The 26,060-nt window shown below is 45.0% G+C and overlaps 2 protein-coding genes and 1 pseudogene across 2 annotated transcripts; 2 read left to right on the top strand and 1 right to left on the bottom strand.

The window, feature by feature from the left end:
- On the bottom strand, nucleotides 1-26,022 carry LOC112967713. Its single transcript, XM_026069152.1, has 10 exons — nucleotides 25,940-26,022; nucleotides 20,702-20,817; nucleotides 19,878-19,903; nucleotides 19,548-19,631; nucleotides 8,247-8,318; nucleotides 7,000-7,119; nucleotides 4,611-4,758; nucleotides 3,115-3,219; nucleotides 2,515-2,589; nucleotides 1-1,204 (listed from the first exon to the last, which is right to left on the bottom strand). Exons 5-10 carry the CDS (start codon nucleotides 8,306-8,308, stop codon nucleotides 950-952), a joined length of 765 nt encoding a protein of 254 aa, XP_025924937.1. The 5' UTR covers nucleotides 8,309-8,318; nucleotides 19,548-19,631; nucleotides 19,878-19,903; nucleotides 20,702-20,817; nucleotides 25,940-26,022; the 3' UTR covers nucleotides 1-949.
- On the top strand, nucleotides 8,705-14,922 carry LOC112967717 (annotated as a pseudogene).
- LOC112967716 (cytoglobin-1-like) lies at nucleotides 22,076-26,060 on the top strand. Its single transcript, XM_026069154.1, has 3 exons — nucleotides 22,076-22,452; nucleotides 24,598-24,829; nucleotides 25,844-26,060. Exons 1-3 carry the CDS (start codon nucleotides 22,358-22,360, stop codon nucleotides 25,970-25,972), a joined length of 456 nt encoding a protein of 151 aa, XP_025924939.1. The 5' UTR covers nucleotides 22,076-22,357; the 3' UTR covers nucleotides 25,973-26,060.

Raw genomic sequence — 26,060 nt, 5'->3', positions numbered from 1 at the left:
GCAGGTTTTCTAGCCGTTTTTATTTGGTGAATCTCAATTTTCTCACTAAAAGGAGTCTTGTCACACAAGCACATAAACATGTATTTGCCTCTCTGCATCCCCCAGTATGCTGCAAAATACAGCTTCTAGGGTACTTCAGTCAAGAGCTGTGATGGGTGTAGGACTGGCACAGTAAATTGCACAGACATGGGAGTACTAGCAGGCAGGCCGTATTTGTGTGGGCACCAGTGAGTGGCCTTTTTGCATAGAAGAACGGGCTTCAGTGTCTGTGTCTGCATGCACACAGTCTTATGAGAGTCTGTAGCCTTTGCGAGCACAGGTTTCCTTGTCTTTTAGTGCCTTGTCCTCTTTCTCAACAGCATTTTTATCCAAGCAGGATTCTTGCTTCTTAACAGAAGTGAACAGGACTTCTGTGAACAGGTCATCTTTGTGCTCACTATCCATTCATTAGCAAAATGTACGAGCCTGCAGTTTGTGCCCCTGCTGTAGACACAGTGGAGATTAGTGATACCACTGCTGTTAGGGTAAGGTGCAATTCAGAGCTTCTCAGAGTAGGAGCCCACATGCTGTTGGTGAGGAGGCAGGTGCTTCATGGGATGGGTGAGATCCCCAATGTTGTCTGTCTAAAATTAGCCCACAATGCCATAAGCATCTGTGAAGAACACAAAAGGTAGGCTAGAAGCACAGACTCTCTTTCCATACAAATGCTGCTTAGAGACGGTGAGGAACAAAAGTTACATAATATGTGTGCATGCTGCCAAGTCAAACATCTTCAGTTTTTAATACCTTGTTTGTAAATAACAATGTGTCCAAGGTGTCCCAAGCCAGGGGTGTCTAACTCACTAGGTCTGGAAAGCAGGCAGTTCATGGGAGAAAGAAAAGCAGCATATTGCACAGCAGCTGATTCATCTCCCAATGGTCATATAAGTAACTTGACTCCAAAGTCATGTTACTTTTTATCATAGATTACACCTTTCCTAATGACTTGTTCCCCACTTTTCAAAAGGGGCCACGGAAGTGCTACTTTTTTTCTGCAGTGCTCCAAGCCTTTCTTGTCCACATGCTCTAAATATTTTTCTGAATGTTCCTCTAGGCACCACTCAGCTTTAATGAGTGAGTCCTGAAGACGCAGCAAACAATAAACTTTGCAGCACTCCATCATAAAGCATGTTTGAATGTAATTTCTCTGATCACAGTCACTGACCTGAAAATCAAGTAAAATCAGTTTTACAAGCTTTGCAATGTTGCTTTGATGACCTGCTCTGATTCTGTGCAGCTCCTCCACATGAACTAAGCATTAAAGAATTTCATCTGTCAGAGCTGCTGACGCTTTTTGAGTGGGACAGACAGGGGTCCCAGAGTCACTTTAAAGGCTCTTTTATTTATGGAGTCTTGCCTTCTGGACCATTCCAGTGGCCAACAGCTGTCTGTATCTCCTCATATCCAACAGAGGCCTGTAAAGAGCTTGACAAGCCTGAGCTTTTGGAAAGGTCCAGGAAGCTGCAAGTGGATGAAGTTGCTCTTTGGAAGCTTTATATATAATTTCCTGGAAAAAACTAGATTATAGCCCACTTGGACAGCAAGTGTCAGGGTCCTGAATGAACCAACAGTCTCTGTAGCCTTTCCCCACCCTCCCCAGACATTTGGCTACCTGTGATCAAACTCAGCTCTGATATGGCATGGCCATGTAACCTTGGATCAGATCGCTGCAAAAACAGCTAAGCTGGCAGAAAGAGTGGTGTGAGAAGGAGGTGCTAGAAGCCTCATCTGGGGACTCCATCCATGCACCCTCTGCCCCTTGACTCAGGAGCTAGTTCAAGCTCAGGATTGCCTGGGTGCTTGCCTGAGCTATGCTGTTGGGATGCCTGTGCTCAGCCCTGTACCTTGCTGACCCCAACCAATGGACTGATTTCCCAGCTTGACCTCAAGCTGCCTCATCGGTACAGGCTTGCCTGGCGATCATTGGGCTGTGGCTGACCCTGATGATCATCACCTGGCCTGCTCTGCTCACCTTGCTTGGGTGCTGTGGGGCTGTGCTCGTTGGTGAAAGCACTGCCCTGCTTGTCCTGCTGTCCCCTGTGGCTCCCAGGTCCCCTGCCATTGAGGAGCAGCCTCATACTCACTGCTCCCCAATGGCAAGCTGTCAGATGCTTGCTAGGGCTCTAACTAAATTAGACAGCTGCTCTGGTGCCTCCCCATGCAGCTCACCTCCAAGCCAGTCTCCTGTTCACACACCATCCTCCAGCAGATGGGGGCAACACTGTGACATGGAGCCATAGGAAGAGCTGGAGGAGCTTCTCAGCCAGAGGAGGATGTTCCCAGGTGCAGCTTTGGGGAGATACAAGGGTACACGTACCTCTGTGTGTGCCTGTGAGAGTATATGGGCTGTAAAACCCTCTCTACAAGTGGAAAACAACCCCAAGCAGAAGGGAGGCCTCTCCTGTTTTATACCAAGCTGCATACACGTCAGAAAATTGACCCCTTCCCCTTCTCCTGGGCTGTATTTTTACTCACCACATCGCTGTAAAACTTTAGGTTGTTTTGGGAATAGGCATATTTTAAGATGTCCCTCATCTGTTGTGTCAGCCCCTACAAACCAAGCACAGCACAAAACAGACTGTTAGAGTGTGGCATGGCCAGCAGTACAGTCCCTGAGCACTGCGAATTTCTGTTTCCCTGAACACATCAATCAGCAATGGAGAAGCTTCTAGTTTCAAGTTTTGGAGGAAGGTCCCATCATAGGAACACAGGCCTGGGAAATGCTTTCTGCATTTGTATGTGCACCCCAGCCAGCCAGATGACTTAGACATGCAACAATATGTCTGTGCATCACAGGATGGAAAAAGGTTGCCTGCTGCCTAAATGAAACTAATACTGATCACAGACCCTAGCTGTGTCCTGGACTGCACCAGCTCTCTCCCAACCTCACAGAAAAATATGCTGAACTTCACCTTTCCACTCCAACTTTTCTCACAGTTCATAAGTAATCACCCTGTATTTGCCAGTATACTTTGGGCAATGTCCCTAGCAGAAACAAAGGTCTAAATGGATGACAGACACAGATGGTCCAGTTATCCTAGTGCCTGACCCCAACTGCAATGAGACATTAAGTACTTGTTTGCTGTTGATTGTAGTGTCATTCAAAGCTGGAATCTCAAGGAGTTCAAATACTTTATTCATTCTGTGCTGTAAATCCATCTCACAGGCATCAAACAGCTTCTGCAATGCAAAGACAACAGCTGATCAGAGCAGCAATCACAGTGATACTAGAAACATGGTGTGGAAAGCACATACTGAAACCACATCTGCATTAGAGTACTTTGTAGGTCCCATAATTGATTGAAATACATCTTGAATACCTGGGAAAGAAAGAGTTTCAGTGAGCTGTCTGCATGATGAACGTCACTCTTCAGCATCTGTGGGGCCTTGTCATTGTAATCAATGCTAATCACAGCCTCTTCCACAATCCTGTCCTCAAAATTTTGATTTAAAGTGTAGCATGTTGATATTTTCCTTTAGATTCCCCCCCCCCAACATCAGAGCAGCGAGTCAGACATCGGAAGAGGATCTCCCACCTAGTACTTAAAGCATTAACCATAAGGAAACTGAACTGTTTCCCCACTCTACCAGCTAGTGCCTAGTATGGGTAAGATATGGGACTGGGATTTGAATGTGCCCTTCTGAAAGGCAGAAGGAAGCAGGTCTCTGTCAGTTTGGTCTTTACAGCATTATATAGGCCCTGCCAGACTGGGAAATAAGAGATCATAATTTAGTACCCAGCCTTGTCTGATAGAGAAGTACTAAACACTCAAAGCCTGCTCTGCTGACTATGGCACATTGATTTGATAAAACTCAGCTCCAGAAAACAGACATGAACAAACCTTAATCATCTTCCTGCCAGTGCTATACTTCAAACAGGGGCTTTCGGAGCTCCTGAATTTTTCCCACTCTGGTGGTCTGAGCATGTCATACCTCTGCAGCACTGCAGACAAACACCAACAGTCATTCATGTTCTCAGAGTGCTTGTGCATGCTCATGGCTTTAGACAAGAGCACCCGGAGTCTAGGGCAAGAAGAAGATTCAAAAGCTTGGCTAAGACAAGATGAAACAATGAATAAGTATAGCTATTTCACAGCATGTTATGAATTGACCTCTGTTTCATGAGTGCCATGTTTTCTACAACCCATTTCCTGACTATATCATACTGGCTGGCAAGCAGCTTGCATTCGGGAAGTAGAGCTTTCCCAGGTCTACTTCAAAGGGTCACAGTGGCATATGATCAGATAATGGCATTTGGACTGCGTCTTTGTAGGCTAATTCCTTTTATTAATATACTGACACTGGGAACATCTCCTTCCCTTTCCAGAACAAGCCCAGTCATCTGCCAGAGAGCAGTTACAAAGAGATGCTGGCAGGCAGGAAGTCTGGGAAGAAGGTGTCTACGCTGTTTGCTCAGAAACAAGGGGTTTATAAGGATGGGGGAAAGCGAGAAGAATGTGGCTCCTCAGTGTATAAACACATGCTGCACTGGAAAAATGAATAAACAGCCTACCTTGCCTCTAGGTCTCTGTTATTCTCCTTCATATTCTTGCACTCTTCACACTTCTCACCTTTCTGCTAAAACACTTTTTGGGTGACCACTCCAGGAAATTCTCTGAAAGAGATTTCTTTTGTGAGGTCTCTTCACTTGTGCTTGGACACTGGGACAACAGTGGAATTACCCCTATGGAAGAGCTGATTCTGAAGTCCTCTGAATGCCTGCAAAAAAGTGGTGAGGGGGGAAAGCGTACAACACCCAGGAAAGATTCCACAGAACCCCACCTGGCATTTGCATTCAAAGCAAAGCAAGAGCTCTGGTGAAAGCCATGTATGGCAGAAGAAAGGGAGGTAGGGTTGTGAGGATTGGAGGCGAGACAAGAGAAAGACAGTGGGTTTGAAGAAAACAGTGGGTGTCAGCGATGGCCTTTCTCCTTCCCACCCCTCTCATTTCATGGTCACTCTCACACAGCTTGCTTTCTACCTGCATCTTCCTTGCTAGTGATTCTCCATTGGTTAGAATGTGCTCTGCTCTTTTCTCTAGCTGTTCTCTCCATCTTTAACATGAAAACATTACCATCAAACATCCCGAAACCCTCCAGAGAGTTTCTGTCCTCTTAGATTTCTTTCTCCACAGATGCCTGGGTAATTTTGGGCTCCTGTTCTCCCAGTGGCTGAAATTCTCCCATCTCCAATGCCTGCTCTTCAGGTGACACTGCTAGAGCTTAAAAAAGCCCTTTCTACATGATGACCTCAGTGGTCAGTCTGGTGCATATTCACGCCATGTGAGTGCTAGGAATTTTTGCTTTTTATCATTCACCAGGGTTTTTTAGAGGTTGTGTTTTCTTTGGTATTACAGATCTCAGAGCAAGTACATGCAGTCCTAATATAAAGGAGACCTCTCATATTTTTTTCCCCTCCTTTCAGAGCAAGCTATATCACCTCATGCACACGTTGTAATCTTGTGAATTATCCCCATAAGTCTCTGCTTTGTCAGTTAAATTTTCCCTTGTCTGTGTACAGTCTTCATTGTAAAGAATCACATAATCTGTTGCAACTCTCCAGAAATCATAGTTGAGTCTCAACAGAGTCACACCAACACCTCCTCCTCCTATCCGTCAGTCCATCAGGAACGGAAGAAACAAAAAAATGTGTTGCGGTCAGTGAGAACGTGTCCACTGAAGTCCTACAAAATGCACAAGCCAAACGACCTCCCTCCAGTTCCTTATCAGCCCACAGGGAAAGAAGTCTCAAGACCAAAACTTTTCAGGGCCGTGCTTTGCCAGGTGGGTGGTTTTGTGAGTCAGAGGACAGGGCAGTGCCCACAGTGCAAATGAAATACGCTGAAATTCAGTGTGAGGTGTGCACCTTATGCAATGAAGATCACAAAGCGTCAGTAGGTTGCCTCTGGGTTCCCAATAAAACCTACCCAGATTCTGGTGCTAAATCAGAACCCTCCTTGTGCCTGGCATGTTTGTAGCCTCTTCTGTCTAAGCAGCCCTGCCAGATGCCACATACAGTTGACCCTCAGGGCCCACCTCACTGCAGGTCTGCCTGCTTCTCCCAGCAGGGCAGAGAAGGGACTGTAGCCATCCATAAAGCATCAGTGCCAGCCAGCTGCAGATCAAGGACCTGCAAAATGACTGCTGTGGCACCACCTCCTCTGTGGGCAGGGCTCAACAAGGGCTTGGCAGCCTGGAGAGCCCACCCCAGACCTGAGGGAAGCACTTCTGAGTCTTGCCCTTTTCAGGCTCCCACGTTTGGGAAAATGCTCTGGAGAGAGCACGCCCAGAACCGAGGTGAGGCAGTGACCGCATCACAGGGTCGCTGGTGGGACACTGGTGGTTCTTCTGCAGGGCATCTTGTCGCTCGTTGTGGGATCCCCGTGCTAGCCCTTGGCGCTCTTGCTGGACACACTCCCACCAGATTGGGGGGCAGAAGGAAAAGGCCTGACAACAGGTATCTGAAGGGCGGGAAGATGCAGCGTTTGCAGAGCTGGAAGAGGCAGAGAGTGAGAAGGCCAAAAAGCCGAGGGAGCTGGGGAGAGAGCATGCAGGAAGGTCGTGGCAGGAAGGAGAGGGAGAGAACGGGATCCCTCCGGTCTCTGCCAGCAAACAAACAGATGCCCTCTCTGCACCCACATCCCGGTGGCAGGCTATCATTTCTTTTCCCTTCCTCTCAATTAACTCCTTCCCTCCTTCTCACAAGAATCCCTGCCACCATCATATCTTCCCTCGGGGCGTGCCCAGCTCATAAGAGGGCAGTTCTCACACTGGTTTGAGTACGATTCAGTGTCAGTCCCAGAAACATTTACATTTTTTCCCTCTTTTGTATACATTCTTCCTACAAAGGATCACGTTATCTGTTGAAACACTCCAAAAAATGAAAAACACCCTGGCCCACAAGAATGAGGCTATAGAAAGCCCCAGGCAGTGTAATTTCTGGTCACCAGACCAGACTCACCCCGCTTCTTTTTCCACCTCCTTGGGCCTTTCTGCCTGGTCAGCACATGGGGTCTTCAGGCATGAAATCTCGCTCTTGCTTCCCCAGACCGCTTGTTGCCACTGGCTGCCAGCTGGTCTTCTGCAGAAAAAAAGAAAAGGGAATTTGTACAGTGAAGGAAGAAACCCTCGTACTGCCAAGAGCTGCTTTCTACAAGACAGCCCCCTGAGCGGAGGCTCCGAAGCTGCCTCTACACTCGTCAATAAAGCAGAGCCAGAACAGAGGCTGCAGGGCACGCGATGGCCCAGCACACGCCCGGGCACGGTTCTGGCACACGCGAGCTAGCACTCTCCCAGGTGATGCCTGGCACAGCTCAGAGGACAGCATAGGCCAGGGCTCGCCAGACACAGGCAGAAGATTTGAGCAGTCGTTCGGGCTGGATGAAGGGGGCGGCATATGGGGAGAACTCCCCCAAAACAAACTCAGCCCAGAACTGTAGAGCGTGAAACGGGATTGGGAAACCATCACTGTAGGGGGCTGTTTTGCTGAAATCACCACCATAAGGTAGTTTCTCTTTTAACAGAGAATAACGAAGTTGTGTGTTCAGAAGGTAATTTTTATTTCTTCAGAGAATGCCTAAGCATGAGGCTTCACAGGCAGTTCATGCAGATTCAAGTCTGCATGGCTGCTGCAAGGCACTGTCCTGTCCCTCTCTCCCAGCATTTCCCCCTTGCTCTCCCACTGACATGGGTGTTGGTGGTGTTTACATGGATTTACCAGTTTTAACTAGTTTACTAGTCTTCAGCCACATGAGCTCACCTCCAGGCTTTCGCTGAAGACACAGTTTATCTGCTGAGCTCAACAACTCAGTATAAAACCTGGACTACGTCAGCCTTTCCCCTCAAAGTGAAGGCGCTCAGAGACCTTGCCCCCAATGTCCCGCTGTCTAGGATCTGTCACACTGCTTAGACTCTTCTTTCCAATCTCTCCTCCCCTCACAGCCATTTAAGAGCTGCCTCACCCTTTGGAGCTGTGTTGGATGGATCACAGGGCACTGACTGGCCATGTGCCTCCAGTGCAGAGCTCCACAGGGTAGGAAGCAGGAAACACAGCTTTTGCTGACAAATGTCACAGGCAGGAAACATTTCAGGCCCTCATTGCAACCCCCAAGGAACGCTGTAGGGATCTGCAGAATGGTTTCTCCACAAGGTTGGCTCTAAGGTGAAACTTGCTCCAGTTAGCCAAAGAAGCCCCCGCATGCAACGTACCTGCCATCTCCTTCTGAAGTCCTCTCTCTAGGGTCAGGGCCCATACACAATGCTTCAGGCATCCAAGCTTTGCTGTAGGAAGAAAGCTCAGGTTTATCCATGTGGCTATGCTGGCAGAAAACGTTTGCCCAATGAGTGGCAGCAGAAGGGAGAAGACGACTCAGGCTCACAGGAGCACCAGAAACTCCTGCAAGTGTCAGGCACTTTCTTGCTTTCACAAACCAAGGGACAAAGTCACTTCTGCCATAAAGAGCAGCAACAAGCCTTCCTTTTTACGGGAAAAGACACCCTTTCCTTTCATTGCACTCATTAGCATGCCTCCCCCAGCCAATCAAGTGCGGAAGGTTGGCTTCACCCTGCAAGATCAGCCAGAGCAGTTTCAGTTTCACTCAAGTACAGTCTGTGGCCTAACTCCTCTGCAATGACCCTGGCTGTGCCCCTGTGGGCTGCCCTCAGCAATGGCTAGTACGTCGCTCTTTGTCGTTGCCATAGATTTTGGCACCTCCTACAGTGGGTAGTTTTTCCCTTGCTTCAGGGGCAGGCCAAATCCGCCAGGTGTTCTGGGGAGTAGAGCACGGGCTCAAGACCCCAAAGACACCCACATGCATCCTGTTCAATGAGAAGCGGGAGTTCAGGAAATTTGGCTACGATGCTGTGATGAAGTATAAGAGCCTGCCCTGCAGCAAAGCTCACAAGTGGTATTTCTTCCAGAACTTCAAGATGAACCTGTACGGCATGGTATGTAGAACAGCTGCTGCTAATATTCTTAATAAGCCAAAGGCTTCACGAGCCTTTCCTTTATGCCACAATTCCTTGTCCAAAGACTATCAAACCTGACAGCGCTCCTCAGAGAAGCCAAACACTCCCCCTTAACAAAAAGCTGCTCTGATCTGGAGCTTAGCAGAGAAATCCAGAGAGCCCCCCTTTGGGGCTCCCTGCCTCAGTCCTTTACAGGGAACAAAGCAATTTGCCCACAATTTGGAGAAGCTTGGCAGCCTCAGCATCACAAGGAGGGCTCTCTCCTGTTATACACTTCTTTTTGGCCTGTCTCTCCTTCGCTCGATTGATATGCTGAAGCTGATTTCAGGGTTTCTAGCTGTCTGTCAAAGATGTAGCAGCCATCATTTCTCTCTGGAGACTCTGTGCTAGATCAGAATTGTTCACAGCTTTTTCTGGTCCTGTGCTTTCAAACAGACATTATGCTGTCTTAGGGACTGCTTGTCTGTGCTCCAGGTTCCCACAGGACCTCCCATAATCCTCCCACCATTTCTGCTTTTTGCCTGTTGAAGTTAACTTTTCCTTAATGTCACCACCTACTTTTACCAGCTCACTTTGGCTTTTTTTATTTTACTTTGAACTCTCTGCACTGGTGTTTCTCCACTTTGAGTGTTTGCACTATACCTTGCTTTCTACTAGATGTGTGCTTGAAAACATGGAATAAACCAGAATGCAGGGCCAGGCCCAGAGAAGGTCCCGTGTCTGCTATTTGGCATCCTCCAGTGCTAAGCAACTAGTTTTGAATTGGAGGTGGGTGGAGGTGCTGTGTGGAAGGCCTCTGTGAAGTCTTCTGTCTCCAGGAAAGTTGGGAAAGACGTGGTCTGCCACAACATCTGTGTAGAGAGGTTTTTTGGGGGGAGGGAGCAGCTGGGGAGAGATTTTAGTTCACCAAACGTTGAGGAAAACTGTATTAAAAGGGCTCAGAGACAGGAAAGAGGAACAACACTTCTTAGATGTGTCACTAGTTACTTATGAATCTCCACAAAAAATGTCCATGGAGGACATTGTCACAGCTTCCACATATTCACCCTCTGATAACTGATCCAGGAACAGTGAAAGGAAACGAGATTATAAGTAAGGAATTGATGACTGAACACAAATTCCTTTTTTCTTCAATCGCTGCGCTTCCAGAACAGGATTCATCTCACCTGTCTTCACTGTGTGTTATTTAAGCTGGGCAGCCCCTGTGGCTGCCTGTTTCTCTCTGTTGGCCGTAAAGGAGCCCAGGCTGATGGAGCTGATGATCCTTGTTGTGACTTAGGGCTATCTTTGATGGATGCTGAGGCAGAACAAAGAGAAATACATGCAGTAGAGGCTGGCTCCCCAAACATCTTTGGATACAGACAACAACTTCCACTCTTGCTAGACAGAGCAGGCAACCAGGGACTGATGGAGGGAATTTTGGACTGCTGGGAGAGACAAAAATATCTCAGAGCAGCCATCTGCCTCAAGCTTCAGACAACTCAAGGATACACACGGGGAGACACAAAAGCCCGTAAATCAAGAGGACACATTATAGAGGAACTGTCTGTGTCACACCATAGGGATATTTGTTTATGTATGTGTCCAGTATATATTTTGTTAACTCCATACACAGAAGTATAGGAGCAACCAGAAAGCTCTGAAGTCTGTATACATACACCTGGGAAATGTATGGTGGTATCACATAGATGGTGCAATTCTCCCCACTGCTGTTTCAGGAGAGTCTATGAGGTGTTTATAAAATTTGGCCCAAGAAAAACAATTGTCTTATCAATCACATTTGTATTTTGCCGATTGATTCACAGATGTTATGGGTAAGTGGTTCGGTAGCTGATCTGTGCCGATTAGTTAGCCACATACCAAAGCCATTTCTGGGTATTTACTCAGATTTGGAGAAGCAATCTCATTCTGTGCTATATTTTGTGCAGCGCTCAGTGTAAAGCGGACAGGTCTATTACTAAGGCTGCCACATGCAACCCTGTGACATTTTTACTGTTTTAGCTCATTTGTAGAAAGTCACTTCTGGCATGGAGCTGGAAGCAAGCAATGGAAAGACACTTCCTGCCCTGACAGTCTTTTCCAAAAGCCTCTGCTACATGAAGGAACATGCCCTGAGCACCATTCAGAATGCCTCTTTCCAAACTGTCTATGACCACAAGGAGGTCACCTGGGTCATTACTGTCCCAGCTATATGGAGCGCTGCTGCCAGGTAGTTCATGCGGCTGGCAGCAAAAGAGGTAAAAGCAGTGGTTACCTCATTTCCTCAAATTATCTCCACAGAATTCTTTATCCATCCAAGTAAGGGAAATCCTCAACATTTAAACAACCTGTATTTTAAATTTCAGTCTATCAGGGAGGGGAATTTCCCATGCCAGGAAGGGGGTCCCTAAACTGGCAGTCACAACTACTCTGCCCTTCCCCCTGCCAGGTAGAAATGAGCCCCACAGAGATCAGTGATGCAAGAATGGGGCTGATCTGCTGGAAAGCAGCTCTGTGGAGAGGGACCTGGGAGTCTTGGTGGACAAGTTGACCGTGAGCCAGCAGTGTGCCCTTGTGGCCAAAAAGGCCAGTGGTATCCTGGGGTGCACTAGGAAGAGCATTGCCAGCAGGTCAAGGGAGGTGATCCTCCCCCTCTGCTCAGCCCTGGTGAGGCTGCATCTGGAGTTACTGTGTCCAGTTCTGGGTTCCCCAATACAAGAGAGACATGGAATTCCTGGAGCAAGTCCAGCAAGGGTTACTAAAATGATTAAGGGACTGGAGCATCTCTCTTATGAGGAAAGGCTGAGAGAGCTGGGACTGTTCGACCTGAAGAAGAGAAGGCTGAGGGGGGATCTTATCAATGTGTATGAGTATCTGAAGGGAGGGTGTCAAGAGGATGGGGCCAGACTCTTTTCAGTGGTATCCAGTGACAGGACAAGAGGCAATGGGCACAAACTGAAACACAGGAAATTCTGTCTGAACATGAGGAAAAACTTCTTCACGGTGAGGGTGACAGAGCACTGGCACAGGTTGCCCAGAGAGGTTGTGGAGTCTCCTTCCTTGGAGATACTCAAAAGCCGTGTGGACAGAGTCCAGGGCAACATGCTCTAGGTGACCCTGCTTGAGCAGGGGGTTGGACTAGATGATCTCCAGAGGTCCCTTCCAACCTCAACCATTCTGTGAAGCTGTTACTCCAGCATGGCTGTTCCTGCGATGAGAACAGCTTCACTAGCACATGGCTTTCATGCAGCGGCAGGAAACCCACAATCTTGCTACGTTTCCTGAACTGACACCTCTCTCTTGTGATTTTAGGCAGGACTCATCTCTGACATGTTTTCTGAGAAGCTGATTATTGCCCTGGAACCGGAGGCTGCATCACTCTGGTGCAAACAGCTTCCACAGGAAGGGTTTATGGTAGACAGCAGTGACAATAAAAAGTTTGAAGACTCCCCAGGGATCCAGTATATTGTTGTTGACTGTGGAGGTAATATTTTTCCTGTTCAACAGGTACCATGTTTGTTGTGTGCTAAGTTCTGCAGTATCTGACACAGAGAGTCCCAAAGAACTGAGGTGAAGTCTGAAAACTCAGACTCTTCTGCTGTGCTTATCATAGGATTTACTTCCTTCATTTCTAACTTAATGGGGCCCCATGGAAGAGACAGAAATCGGGAGGAATGAATAGGACTGCTAAAGATCTGATCCAAGGCAAAGAGAAGCCCTTGAGCATCTAATGTCTTCAGGCCAGAGAGTTGCAGCAGGATCTCCTGCCAGAGCACCAGGCCAACCTGCCCCACATCCCGGTGGCAGCCACCAACACACACCCACATGCTGTTGTGTAGTTTGAATTTACGGCCTCCTCTCTAGGAGCAAGAATACTGCCCAGTGAATGGATCAAAGAAATTAGATAGTAGGCCTTATATAGTAAATCATCAAGAATATTTGATGGAATACTTCTTAGCAATTTCTTTAGTTTCTTGTGGGGGGTTGTTTTTTTTGTGTAATATATGAATTTCCTGCAACAGCAGTCTGGTGATCCTGAACAACTATTGAGCAGGGATCAAGTGCACTTGGGCACAGAGTCCCACTACCACAGCTCATCTTAATTCAGAGCTTGCATATCAAAAGGCAGGAGTCAGCTAAATGAGGAGGCCAATCTCAATTCATGATCAGAAAGGAGATCAGCTTGCGCAGGGAGCAAGTCAGAGCATCCAGCTCTCGTCAGCAATTCCATCGTCACAGGGGCCTTAAGAGACCAGACTTGTAACCAAAAGGGCTTAAATTTAAGAAATCTGAAAGCATACAGGCAAGAGGGGAGGAGTGAGAATGAGAAAAAAAATGCAGCAGAAAAGCACATTTAGGAACCAGGAGTTTAGAAAGTAAGACTACATTCAGTGAAAAGTAATGACCTCATGTAATTTAACATCTTTAACGTAATATAATGGGCTCATGTAATTTACCAGTTTTCTAACAGCTAACTTTGTGTGTGTGTGTGTGTGTGTGTGTGTGTGTGTGTGTAGGTGGCACAACAGACATCACAGTACATGAGATCCAGGAAAACCATTATCTTAAAGAGTTACACAAGGCATCTGGAGGTGGATGGGGAGGCAACACAGTGGATGAAAACTTCAGTGCATTCCCCAAGGAAATATTCAGTGATGGTGTATGGGATATGTAAAGAGTGACCCTACAGAATTACAACAAATGATGTACAACTTTAGTCTACAGAAATGCTCTGCTAGTAGGGAGGAGGTCTACATACGTTGCTTCTACAACTTGACCAGTGGCAGAGTGCAAGAAGGACATCTCCCACTTCTTCAAAAAAGTAAAGGGAGCTGTGTGGCAAGATGGGACGATCATGATCACGTATGAGAAAATGAAGAGCTTTTTTGCCTACAGCACCAAAAAAATCATTGATACTTTGAAGGAAATCCTTCACAAGCCTGAGATGGCCAAGGTCCAGTACGTTTTGCTTGTGGGAGGCTTTGCATCTAGTGTCATCCTGAGGGATGAGATCTGTGAGGGCTTCAGCAAAAAGTATCATATCCTTTGTCCAATAGAGACCCAAGCGGCCATTGCAAAAGGGGCTGTTTTATTTGGAGTCAATCCACAGACTGTTGCCTCAAGAGTCAGTGCTCGGACATATGGCATAGCAGCAACTCAGAAATTTGATCCTGCTATCCATGATTTACGTAAATGGAGAGTCTCCAAATCTGGTGACTATGTTTATTGTGATGATCTCTTCAAGAAATGGGTGGGAATTGAGGAGTCAGTGAATATAAATGAAGTTGCCCACTTTACTTTCCATCCAACGGAACCAGATCAGACAAGTGTATGCTTTTCTTTCTATTGCACAGAAAAGCAGGATGCTCAGCATGTAGATGAGGAAGGTCTGGAACTGCTTGGCTCCTGCAGGGTTCCAATGCCAGACACAAAGCTGGGGAAGAAGCGTCAACTGAAGCTGGAGATTAAATTTGGGCTCACTGAATTTAAAGCCACAGGTACCGACATTACTTCCAACCAAAGTCAGACAGTTATGATAGATTTTTTAGCTGTGTAAATATTCAGTTCATAGAGAAGCAGGGACAACAACTCAAGGGACAGAATGACTCAAATGGGAGGTAACCAACTACTACAATAGAAAAAGCAAATGGACCATGAAGTCCATCATCCAGCCTTCTGCTCACACAAGTAAACAGTTTAGTAGTGTGATCCCCTGGTTCCTTCCATTCTGCCCTCACCAACCACCCTTTCAGTCCAGCATCCTACTATCTGCCATATCTGAAAGCAGGTTTATCTGCTGTTTTCTCTCTTCCCCTTTTAGCTTAGCCCTGTTGCATCTCTGAACATGGTAGTCCATAACACCAGTATAAGCGCCTGTACCCTACCTGTATTTGATATAAAGCTTCTGCACTGGTGTCTAGCTTCCTCATATACCAACCCGTACCTATTTCTTTCAGCCCAGTGTCTTCTTTCAGCCACATCCTCTCTTCCTCTGATCTCACATCTCTTTATCTGGAATTCAGGTTTAACTCTGCCAGTGGTGACATTCAACAGATTTGAGTTTTCTTCAGAACATGGCTTAGAAATAGATCACAAGTAATTAAAAAATTAAATTGTCTCAGTCAAAGGCACTATGTAAAGCAGTAACTCAGTACAGTCTCATGGCTTGCATCCAAAACTGCAGGAGTGCTGTTTGCATTAAACCATTGGGTGATTTGGCTTTATTAACTGAGCAAATATTAATGTCAGACTGTAACATTACAGAACTGAATAATGCTTATGCACCTGCCTGAGCCCCTCTATCCAGTTGTGAGTACTTCTTACACCTCTGACTTGGGCTTGATAATTTTCCAATCCATAAAATCTCCTCTGCCTTCTGCTCCTATGAACAGGTCCAGCACAGTTTGGCTGGCATGAGTTCAAACTTGACCAAGAAAAAGCTGTGATCCTGCAGTCTGATTTAGTTGAGCAAATTCCTATACCTAAAAGCCCTGCTGACTTCAAAAGGATTTTGCATAAGCAAAATGTTGAGTCCACATCAGAACAGACCCACCACCTAATCAGGCCCTAAAATGATTACTATTCTCTTTTTGTATGCTAAGGGTGTAGCGATTCCCTGCTAAACTGTCCAAATGCAAATACTTGCTTAGCTGGATACATTGGATTAAAATTCAGTGCCAGAATCTTTATTAGCTGCAACGGCTGTGTTAGAATCACTGCTATCAATGTACTTAATGTTGCTAAACATTAAGGCAGAGGATTAATCTGCACATATAATTACACCTTATGATGTACGGAAGCTGAACTGTTTTGAATACAACATTGCATTTGTTTTTGCATATAAAACCTTAACTCTTGCATGCAATAAAAGTAATTCACAGCAGAAGCCTTAATACATTTCCATTGTGTCAGATGGTACTTGTCTGTAATCTATGTAGGGGCCATCCAGGGTGGCGAGAAGCCAAGAAAAAACACATGGGTTACACCCTCCACCCAGCTACTTTTGCTCCTCTTGCTCCTAAACTAGCCATCCTCTGTCTCCCAGACTAAGCCAGTTTCAAGTCTGTGCTGCTAGAAAGATAAAAGGTGAATTCAAAAGCTGAATATTCCTGCTTTGTCTTATTCTTTGGAATTTGTACTTTCACCACACAAAGTGCAACATGGCTCCGAGTCCACTATTGCTCCTTCAAAGGAAGAGAGAAGTGCAGTGTGATTGCAGCTGGGAAAGCTGCCTGTTTCTACCTCCAGTTCTTTCCCAGTCATGTCCTGTATGATCCTTGGCATTCAGACATTGAGACCAAGAGCCTGATAACAGCTCCTAATTTTTTTTCTTCTGAGCGACTAACGCTTGATATTCTCAAATATTGAGCATGGAGCAGATAGAGGTACTTGTCATCTCTGTAAAAGGAACACTGAGTCCTAGCATCTCAAGCTAAGCAGCCAAGAAACCTGGCAATACCTGTTTTGGGAGGCTTTAACCTCAGTCTAAAAGGACATGGGGGTGTCAGGAAAGTAAGATTTATTGGGCAGAAAATGGAAGGAAGAACGTTACATAAGCTGAGAGTTGTCAAGCTCATCACATTGAATTAAGCAAGAGCTAAACTGCCTCCAAAACCATTATCTCCAGGCTCATGTTATGGTTCTGGGCTGAGTGGTTATACTTTAAGGTATTTATTTTGCACTGCCTAATTTCATCTAGGAACACAAGCGTGAATAACCTGAGCAAATGCTTTTCCCAATGAATTTATAGGTCTGACTGAAGCCAGGAAGTATCTGCTACTGCACAAAAGTTCTTCCTAAAATGAGTAAGCTCCACATTTAAAAGTCTATTCACTCAGTGCAACTTCTCACAGTTGCAAAGTTACCCTAGAATTAGATCTCACAGTCCAGTGAATTAATGGTGCAAAAGAGCAGCAGCAGAACCTTTTCCCTCCTGACACTGAGGCTAGGCTGCTGACTGCTGGAAAAGGGGAGATCCTCTACTTCCTTTGGCAGCCACTTGTCTCCACCCTGCTCCTGTCTCTCCAGGCAGAGCCCAGCCAGGAGGCCAGGTGCCTCCAGCAGCAGTGACCATTGCAGAAGCCTGCTGGAGACACAGGTTTGCCACATGGCATCTGTACCTCCTTTGTCCTTTAGACATGTATGCCAAACACATTTGAAATATCAATGGGAATAATGCAGAAAAGACTAGAAGGTGCTTCCCACTGCAGGGCTATTTTTTTGGGTTTTTTTTTTTAACAACTTTTTAAGACTGTGTTTATTGTGACTATGACTTTTGCATTAAGATGAACTTGGACATTAGGAGGAACCCAAAGCATTGAGAGAGAACTAAATTCAACAGTTACAGATTTGCTGCTTCCATGACAACCTGCCCCAGGCCTGCCAACTAACAGTCCCACAAGAGAATTTTCCCACATGTCCTAGTCAGGGCTGGTAAGTGCACTCTGCTGCCGGTTGTGAGAGGAAAGCATCGGTCCCTCCACGATACCTAACACAGGGCAGTTACAGCCAGCCAGAATAAGGACTGTGGATGTTGAGCTGAGGAGAGGGGCAGCATGGTCCCGAGGATCTGTCTCGGTTCTGGTTTTAGTTCAGTCACTGACACTCTTGTGCCCCTACACTCTCAGTGTAGTCTTGCTGGGCCTCAGTGTTCCCATTTTTTAAAGAAGGAATTATTTCTACTAGCGTTCATAAATGCCTTGTGTCTTTATTGTACAGTCATCAAACCAACTTCCTGCCAGGCTGAAAGCAGGCAAAGGGCTGTTTTTCAGTTGCAATTTACATTCACCTGAAGTCTGATGGGAACCCAAATCCCAGACAGTTCGAGTCCTGGCTCAGTCTTGAACACGAGCATGGATCTAATCTTACTCCATATCCGAGTCTGACTGTTCCCCCTTTATCCTATTTCAAGCTGGGCAAGGGATTGCTTCTGCACTCTCAGCAGGGAAACATATACCTATTAATGCCTTCACTTAACTTTTAGTATGAAAACTCAAGATATTCAACTGCTTTGGTTTCCTCTGATAAAGGGTGTCTCCATGGGAAGTGACAGTGGAAGAGGGATAAAAAAACCAAGCCTCATCATCTTCTGAAATCCTGCTCCATACTATAAAGAATGATATTTCTTTCTCACCTGCTTTTATGCAGTACCTCTCTTGAAGGAGTTTCTTGAAAAGGTCAATCTGAATCTTAGTTCAAAAGATCAAAGGAGACACAGATAGGCCATCTGAGGGAAGATGAGCTAATGATATTTAATTTAAAAGTATTTTTAATAGGAAAAAAAATTTTACTCCCACAGTATGTTTCCCGGGCAAAAGCTCTACTCCTTTCCTGGTACCAGTTCCCTCAACAGTCTCCTCCAGGTGTTCCAGTCCTGTCCTTGCTATTGAACTGCTCACAGCTCCTCATCTGATGGGTCTGAGTCCTACTGAACTAGCCAAAACTAACCTTTCCCTCTCTTCTAGCTGCTGAGCACTTTTCCAACCATCCTCTACAATAGGTGTGCCTGCTGAGCTCCGGATTAGGCACTGTTGTATAATAAGTAGGGTGATTCTATTTATATTAAACATTAAACTTAAATAGCAATTCACAAACTTTAAAACAGAATCAAACATGGACAGCTTCATAGTGCCCAGTCCTGGAAATCAACTAGCTCTTCAGGTAGAGTCATCACTACCAGCACCTGACTAATGTGTAACAAGATGAAGTGCATTTCTGTTTCCAGCTCCCATATACAGGTGCTAAGTCCCAGAGCTTGTCATATTGACTTGTATAAACCAGATGATTTCCTCATAAACTGAAAGGGAACAAACACTTTTTAGAATTGCAATTATTCCCCTATACTGTATTAAGAAGTCTGTCACATGTTTTACTGGCAGGAGTCAGAGGTAGAAAAAGCACAGTCATTCTGCTCAGTCCAAACTAATATGGCTTTGCTCTTTACCCTTTATTTCCCAGTGATCTATCCAACCTCAGATTTGTCCATCCACCAGTAATGAGGTTCTCACCCATGTTTGAGGCTTTATCTGCAATTTCACCTGATACCCTTCTTTAGAAAATATTTCTCCATGTTCAGCAGAAATTACATTTCACTCATTTCCTTCAATATACAGATTATTAAACAGAACAGAAAACAGGAGAGGAAAAAGAAATAAAAAAGCCTGCATCCTCCTCCCCCAAGATGATTTAGTGAGGGTCAGCAAAAACAGGAAGACTTTATGATGAAACAGAAAAAATGTTCATAGCTATTCCATTTTAAGGCCAAAAATCCAGTCTTCTGGAGTTTTTTTTTCAATCACTAGAGATCCCTGATATGTGATATAGATGTCTATAACCCTATTAGAGATGTCAAAATTTTATGAGGTATTATTGTGTTCATCTTACAAGGACTTGGCAAATTGCACGTGGGGAAAATAAAAAATAATTTTCCAAAGTGGCAAAATAACACTGAAAGGTACAAGGAATATTAAAGCATGTCACTGAGAACACAATAACATGCTTGATTAAATCATCGTTTGTTTTCTCTGGGGGGATATCTGACAAAATAATGAGTGAATTCATTACCTTTGTAATGAGATGACCCAAGCGAGAGGTAGGCGAGAGGAGCTGAGAAGTCCCCTAGTGAAGCTGAGGTTGGTTTGTGAAGCACTGAGTACAAAAGCAGAGGGAAAGAAAGAGAGAACAAGGGAGATGAAGAAAAAGAAGAAGAAAGTTAAGGGGGAAGATGCACTCCTGAGCAATGTGCATTGGTACTGCATTTCCTTCCAGATGTATCCATGAACATGAGCTTTTCCAGAGTTCCCAGCTGATATTCCTCCCTCATCAAAACAGCAGAGCTCACCACTGCTCTCTAGCTTCTCCCATGAGAAGTGCCCACAGCAAGTCAGGACGTACCTTGATTTAAGAGAAGAACATGACACCTACAGAGGGGAAGAAAAGTTGCAAGTGAGTAATCATATAACTTCATATTTCAAAGGAAAATCAGCTCTTTCCTATTTTTATATTTATAGGCTCAGGACATGTCTGACTCCTTTCACTTATGTTAGTCAATGCAGCTCTTTCTTCAGGAGCTCCCTCTCTTTCAGGAGGCTGCCTGTGATAAGTACCTGCACCACATGCTCCGCTCTCATTCAAAAACTCTGTAGTTTCCCCATCCAACTCCTACCAGGGAATTACAGATCCCAAGGCCCGGAAACCACCACCTCATGCAATTTTGTCTTTGCTCCTTCCTCTGAGTGTCTGTGGTAGCTGCTGGGTCCAGCTGATCAGAATTTCCCTATTTTATGTTTGCCTTCAAAGATGCAGTGGTCCCAACAGCAAAGCTTCCCATCCTACCCTCTCAGTGCTTTCCTGAAATCTGGGACATTTTTCTGAGGATTTTTGTACGAGAAAGCAGAAGTTTGTGCAGCTTTGCATGAGACTACTCTTTGTTTGCTTTAGGGAAAAGGGAGAGGGAGGGAAGGGGGATGTGTAGTTTCAATGAAGTCATTTAAGGTAATGTGCAGTCTCGCAGCTCTCCCCAGTACAGTCAGAGGCAGCCCCCGGCTTCTCTGACACGCTTCCCCCTCCTTGCCATACACACTAAAGTCTCGACCCCACATATAAGACTGCTCCACTCTTTCCACTGCAGAAACACAGATTATGGCTACACACGCTCCTCAAAACTGCACCCTCCCCAAACACAACATGCTTAATTTCACACAGAATATACACAATACCCCAACAAGGATGTACAGAGCAGCAAGATGCCTTTGCCTCACAGTTCGGAAGACCAACGTAGATGTTATGAGGGGGAGCTGGAGCAAACTTTCCCTTCTGCGCCATGGCCAAATTGCTATGAATTTATAAAAACCACAGTGAGATGGCTCTTACCTCTATCAGGAGAAAGAGCCCCTAGGAAAGCACAAAGTATGAAGTGAACAAGTCTAAAGATATATTACAAAGGCCTTGGGATTGCATGCCAGTTTTATCACTGTATTAAGCATCATTACTTTCTCTCTCAACATTTAAATGCATCCATCACAGCAGTGCTTGAACATACCTCTGCTAAGACTGATCAGTCTTCATGTGGTTAGAACGACCCCTTTCCTTCTGTCTGCAGTATCAGACTGGTTTTGCTCACTGTGTTGCACTAGATATTTCTACCTTGCACCTGTTCCTTTCCTCCTTATAACCATCCCTAACAATAAGAGGTTTTGTCTCTGCCTGGTGCCTAGCAGTAACAATTCCTCAAGCCCCCTTAGCTATTATTTTGTCTGTGCACCCTGGACTTAATCAGAACGTTCCTGTCAGAGTTTAAGCTGAGGCGCCGCATGGATAATCTAAGCTTTTTTCTTTCTTTTTTTTTTTTTTTTTTTTTTTTACTTCCCATTCTAAGTGACTGTGAGAATAATGAGCCCATACTCTCTCTGGCTGCAGCTCCATGCTTAGCTATTTTCCTATCCTTTATCTCTTTCTCTGCACCAAGCAAACTCTTTAGCAATAGGAAAGAGATCACAGCTGCAAACCAGGAAAATTAGGGTAACAAAAGAGAAGAAACATATGTGCTCCAGGCCTGGATATTCTGTACCAGTTTTACTGTTGTGTTAAATGATGTGATTGTTTCACTGCCAAGGCTCTGCCTCAGAGCAAGAACTCCTGCCCTAGTGAAATGAGTCAGCCTGGCCGCCCACGGATGCTTTGCCCATGCTGTAGTCACTGTCTGCAGTACGGTATCATTCTGCATTGATGTTTCCCAACCACCTGGTACCAACACCTGGAGCAACAGAAATGCAAGTCCCTGGGCAAACCAGAGAGCTGTAAAGAAAGTAGTGACTGGTGCACAAAAGCAAGACTAAAGTGAATTGCCAGAGCTGGAAAAGGGCTCCTTAGACTGAAGGATCAAGGAGCACTGGGAAGACAGGATGGCAGTGCACCATGGTGCCTAGAGCACAGCAATGCTCTCAGGAGCAAACCAGGAAAATTAGTGCTCAGGCAAAGACTGCAGTCTGGAAAGTGAAGACAAACAATGGGTCAGGGGAGAAAGAGTAACAGGAGAGTCGATCTTTTTCTTCCCCACTCAAAACCCTCTTCCCCCCCCCCCCCTTCTCTCTTTGAACAAGATCTTTGCTCTGGCACCTGACTCCACAGTGAGAGCGCTATTCCTCCTTCCTCATGTGGTTGCTTTCTTTCCTGATTAAAAGTGATTAAGCAGCTCTAAAGCCTACAGCAATGTGACTGACTGAAACAGAAGCAAAGAGTCCATTCAAGACCTCTTAAATCCCCAAGGCAGTATTTAGAGAGCCCTGAAGCAGAGAACTGGAGCAGAACCACTCTATCAATAACTCCCCGTTCTTCCTCCTTTTGTGTTCTTTATTGCCAACATCTCCTTCACCATGTCATTCTCTGAAGCAGAAGTGCAAAGTGCCTGTGGTGCCTGGGAGAAGATATATGTTGATGCTGAAGACAAGGGGACAGCTGTGCTGGTCAGGTAAGGAAAGAGTCCATCCCACCGCTACTCGAGAGGTTTCAACAAGAAATGACAAGAAGGAGCTGGAGTTACTGCCTAGAAATGTGTCTTGATACATTTCATACGTTATGATTTGCTGTGGTTTATCCCATCTCAGGAAGGAAACAGCGAAGACTAGAGAGATTCATACAAATAAAAGCAATCAGAGGAGTAGGAGAAAGGGGTTGGAAAAAGAAGAAAAGACTAGAAGAACGATTTCTTCACCACTTCCCCCTCTCCCCCCAAAAAAGTGATGTAGTCAAGGTAAAGACAAGGAATTGTGGTATAAAAGAGAACAGGAACAAAACAAGGACTCTATATCCCTCTTTTCTTTTGCCTCTGAACTCTTTTTTTTTTTTTTTTTTTTTTTTTTTTTATGTCCTTGATATTTCTCTACTGTTTCTCCTTCAACTTTTCAGTCCACAGCTCATCTTTTTCACTGTGCTGTATCATTCCTGTTGCCTTTCCTCTTTTAATTTTTACACAATTTTTTCTCTTCTTCCATAAGACACAAGTTTCTTCTACTCACCTTTCACATATTCCTCTTACAGCTGGGATTTCCATCATGTCCATATGCATTGACTAGGCCAAATATTATATGTTTATCATGCCTTTACCATTCACTTTGGCCTTCCTGTATATCACATCTTTTGCCTGGATCAGCCTCCACAAATGTTATGCACTGTTCTTTCCCCCTCTAGTCTACACAACCTGAGAACAGTTAAGGTCAGAAATGCAGCTATAAAATGGCAGTGTTATCCAACTGTTTGGCTCCCTGGCGTAGTTTACTGCAGAGGATTTTGTGTTAATGTCCTACAGACTAGCCCTGCCTTTATGGAATGATCTGGATTCTTCTCCTTATCAAGGACTACATACATCTAACTGCCAGCTAGCATGTCACTGCAGACAGAGACATTTTTATCTGTGATAAGAGCAACCTGGAACCCTAAAACTTTTGCTTTAGACTAAGATCCTGATCTACATTTATAAAGCTATCATTTGTGGAAAATTACCTTTCCTTATGAAGTGATATGAAAGTCAAAAGTGACACAAAAGACAGTCCTTCCCAGAGCAATTTTTGCAGTGAATACCAACAAAACCTCACCTCTTGGCCACTCTTGGCATTTCAATTGCAACAGGCACTGCCTGCTATATTTCTATGTTGTGAACTGTAATAATGTATGGCCCTTTGGATCTTAAGCCCTCCTATTCTAGCAATGCAATCTGGAATTTGCTATTGCTCTTTCAGGTGGATAATTAGTTTATCCAGTTAAGTAAACTCTACTTTAAGAACTTGATCAAGATGACTAATTGATTTATTATAAAAAGCAATTCCCTTACAAGTAGCATAAAATCATGTTACCTTTTCTATAAATGAAATGAGCAGTACTTAGTACTCACACAATAATTTATCACAAGCAATAAGACTCTGGGATGGACCCCTGAAAGGGGTTAACTAACAAAGCTAGCAGCAGAGTTTCTCCATGAAAATGTTCACTGGGAGCAAAGTAGAATCATCTGCTGTCTAGAACATCATTGTGACTATTGTGCTGTCACAATCGTCCTGCTGGGAACGAGCTCCTATTTCCCTGTGGATTTTGTCTCCACCTAGCACTGAGTCGAGCCTGAGAGAGTTTTTACTTTACAGTGGAAAAAAAATTCAGATTCAGCCTTTCACAGGCAGATAACAGTTTCAGGTGCTCCCAGACCTCATGCTGTGGAGTCCTAGTTACAAGTCCTTATGAAGTGAAACTCAGCTGGGAGCAAAAACGAAGAAAGTTGGTCAAATTGCTGTGAATGAGCCTCCCAGCAGATCAGTGAATCTCAGACTAGCAGCAGTGCCAGAAGGTTTTAAGATGCAGTGAGCAAAGCAAAGAGCCTGGGGAGAGACAAGGGGGGAGACAGACTGTTGTGGACACTGGGGTCATGCACAGATGGGGGATAGGAAGGACAAAGGAGAACAAAGATACGCATGAGAAGGGGCTTGTTCTTAGAAAGAGAAGGAAAAAGGCTAATATATGCATAAGACAAGGCCCAGAACATGAAGACTTATCAGTGCTAACGCCTTAGTCTGCAAACTATGCCATCTCTCATTTCTTGCCCTGGTTTCTTTCCCCCTCACTACAGGATGTTTACAGAACACCCAGACACCAAGTCCTACTTCACACACTTCACAGGCATGGACACTGCCGAAGAGATGAAACAGTCAGATCAGGTCAGGGGGCATGGCAAGAAGGTTTTTACTGCCATCAATGACATGGTGCAACACTTGGACAACACTGAAGCTTTTCTTGAGATAGTGAACCCACTGGGCAAGAAACATGTCACCCAGCTCAAGATTGACCCCAAAAACTTTAAGGTGAGCCAGCAGCCATCTTCCCCTGAGGTGTCATTGTGAAGGGATGATATCTTTCCCTTGGAGGGGAAGAATTAGAGGAAAACAGGTATTTTGATGCTTCAGAGAGTGAAGAAGGGGGAAAGAAAGACAGTAGATGGTAGAAGACAGTACAAATGAGAGATCTGGCATATGCAATGGGCTTGTTATCACAAAACCCTTTTCTGGCTTCTTATGAGAGCTAAGATCTGTGATATAATACCATATGTAGTACAGTACTATATAGTGTATGTACATACATATATATATGTATGTATATATCTTAGTACTGCAAACATTGATTTTCAGAAGCTGAATCTGCTGCTCATCTGGCTTCCTGACTGGCATGATCATCTTTTGAAGGGACAGCTAAGGGCTGTTGGGAAGAAGGCTTTGCAGCAGATGCGATGTGGGAAGATCTGCTCAGATTGGAGCTGTAGGCCGCCTGGGTGCAGCAGTGGCTTTCTCACTTTAAGTGCAACAGGATTTGCATTTGTTTGTCATCTAATAACAAGATACAAATAAAAAGCTTACGCCAGGCTTCAATCTGTGATGTCAGTTTTTCTGTAGCAAGAGGAATTGAGCTTTTGCAGGACAACTGAAACAGCCAAACTGAAACAGCCAAACTGAAACAATGCTGACAAACAGCATTGCCATCACTAAACAAATACAGAAAAGAAATACAGAATCTGATCACTTGCCCGAGCCCATCTAAAGTCACTAGCAGAGAGCATTTGTATCTGTTTTATCCACCTTAGGAGCACGACATGCTCTTCTAGCATGTCTAGCGAAGACAACTTCTAGCGAAGGTCACTTTAAAAGGCATGAGAGGGGTGCCTATTTCTAGTTCTGTATGCCGTATACTGCTAAATTGTTTTTGTAACCCCCTGCCTTTCTCCAAAAATTAGGAACCCAACTAAAAAAATATATACACCTTTCTTACACATCTAATGTGGAAGAAAGTTCACTCTATTTGTTTCTTCTCTTCTCTCTATTTAGATTATCTGTGACATTATCTTGCAACTGATGGAGGAGAAATTTGGTGGAGACTGCAAAGCTTCCTTTGAGAAGGTGACCAATGAAATCTGCACTCACCTGAACAATGCCTACAAAGAAGCTGGCTGGTGAGGATGCCACCTCTAGGCTTCGCAAACTTCTTGCCAGTCCTGATTTGCTGCTTTTGGTCCTCCAGCCACAGTTGGAAAAAAGAAAATGT

This window comes from Apteryx rowi, unplaced genomic scaffold, assembly GCF_003343035.1.
Source record: "Apteryx rowi isolate R43461 unplaced genomic scaffold, aptRow1 scaffold_287, whole genome shotgun sequence".
Classification (NCBI taxonomy): domain Eukaryota; kingdom Metazoa; phylum Chordata; class Aves; order Apterygiformes; family Apterygidae; genus Apteryx; species Apteryx rowi.
Note: the sequence above shows the minus strand (reverse complement) of the source record. Positions and strands in the feature narration are given on the sequence as shown.

Excerpts from the sequence above, each read along its gene's own strand:
- LOC112967713 (XM_026069152.1), bottom strand. The coding sequence starts at position 8,308 with ATGCCTGAAGCATTGTGTATGGGCCCTGACCCTAGAGAGAGGACTTCA. Across the intron at positions 3,220-4,610 it reads AAAAGTGTTTTAGCAGAAAG|AAGCTGTTTGATGCCTGTGA; the intron begins GTGAGAAGTGTG and ends TTTGCATTGCAG. Across the intron at positions 1,205-2,514 it reads TAAAGTTTTACAGCGATGTG|GTCAGTGACTGTGATCAGAG; the intron begins GTGAGTAAAAAT and ends CTTGATTTTCAG.
- LOC112967716 (XM_026069154.1), top strand. The coding sequence starts at position 22,358 with ATGTCATTCTCTGAAGCAGAAGTGCAAAGTGCCTGTGGTGCCTGGGAG. Across the intron at positions 22,453-24,597 it reads GGGACAGCTGTGCTGGTCAG|GATGTTTACAGAACACCCAG; the intron begins GTAAGGAAAGAG and ends CCCTCACTACAG. Across the intron at positions 24,830-25,843 it reads TTGACCCCAAAAACTTTAAG|ATTATCTGTGACATTATCTT; the intron begins GTGAGCCAGCAG and ends CTCTCTATTTAG.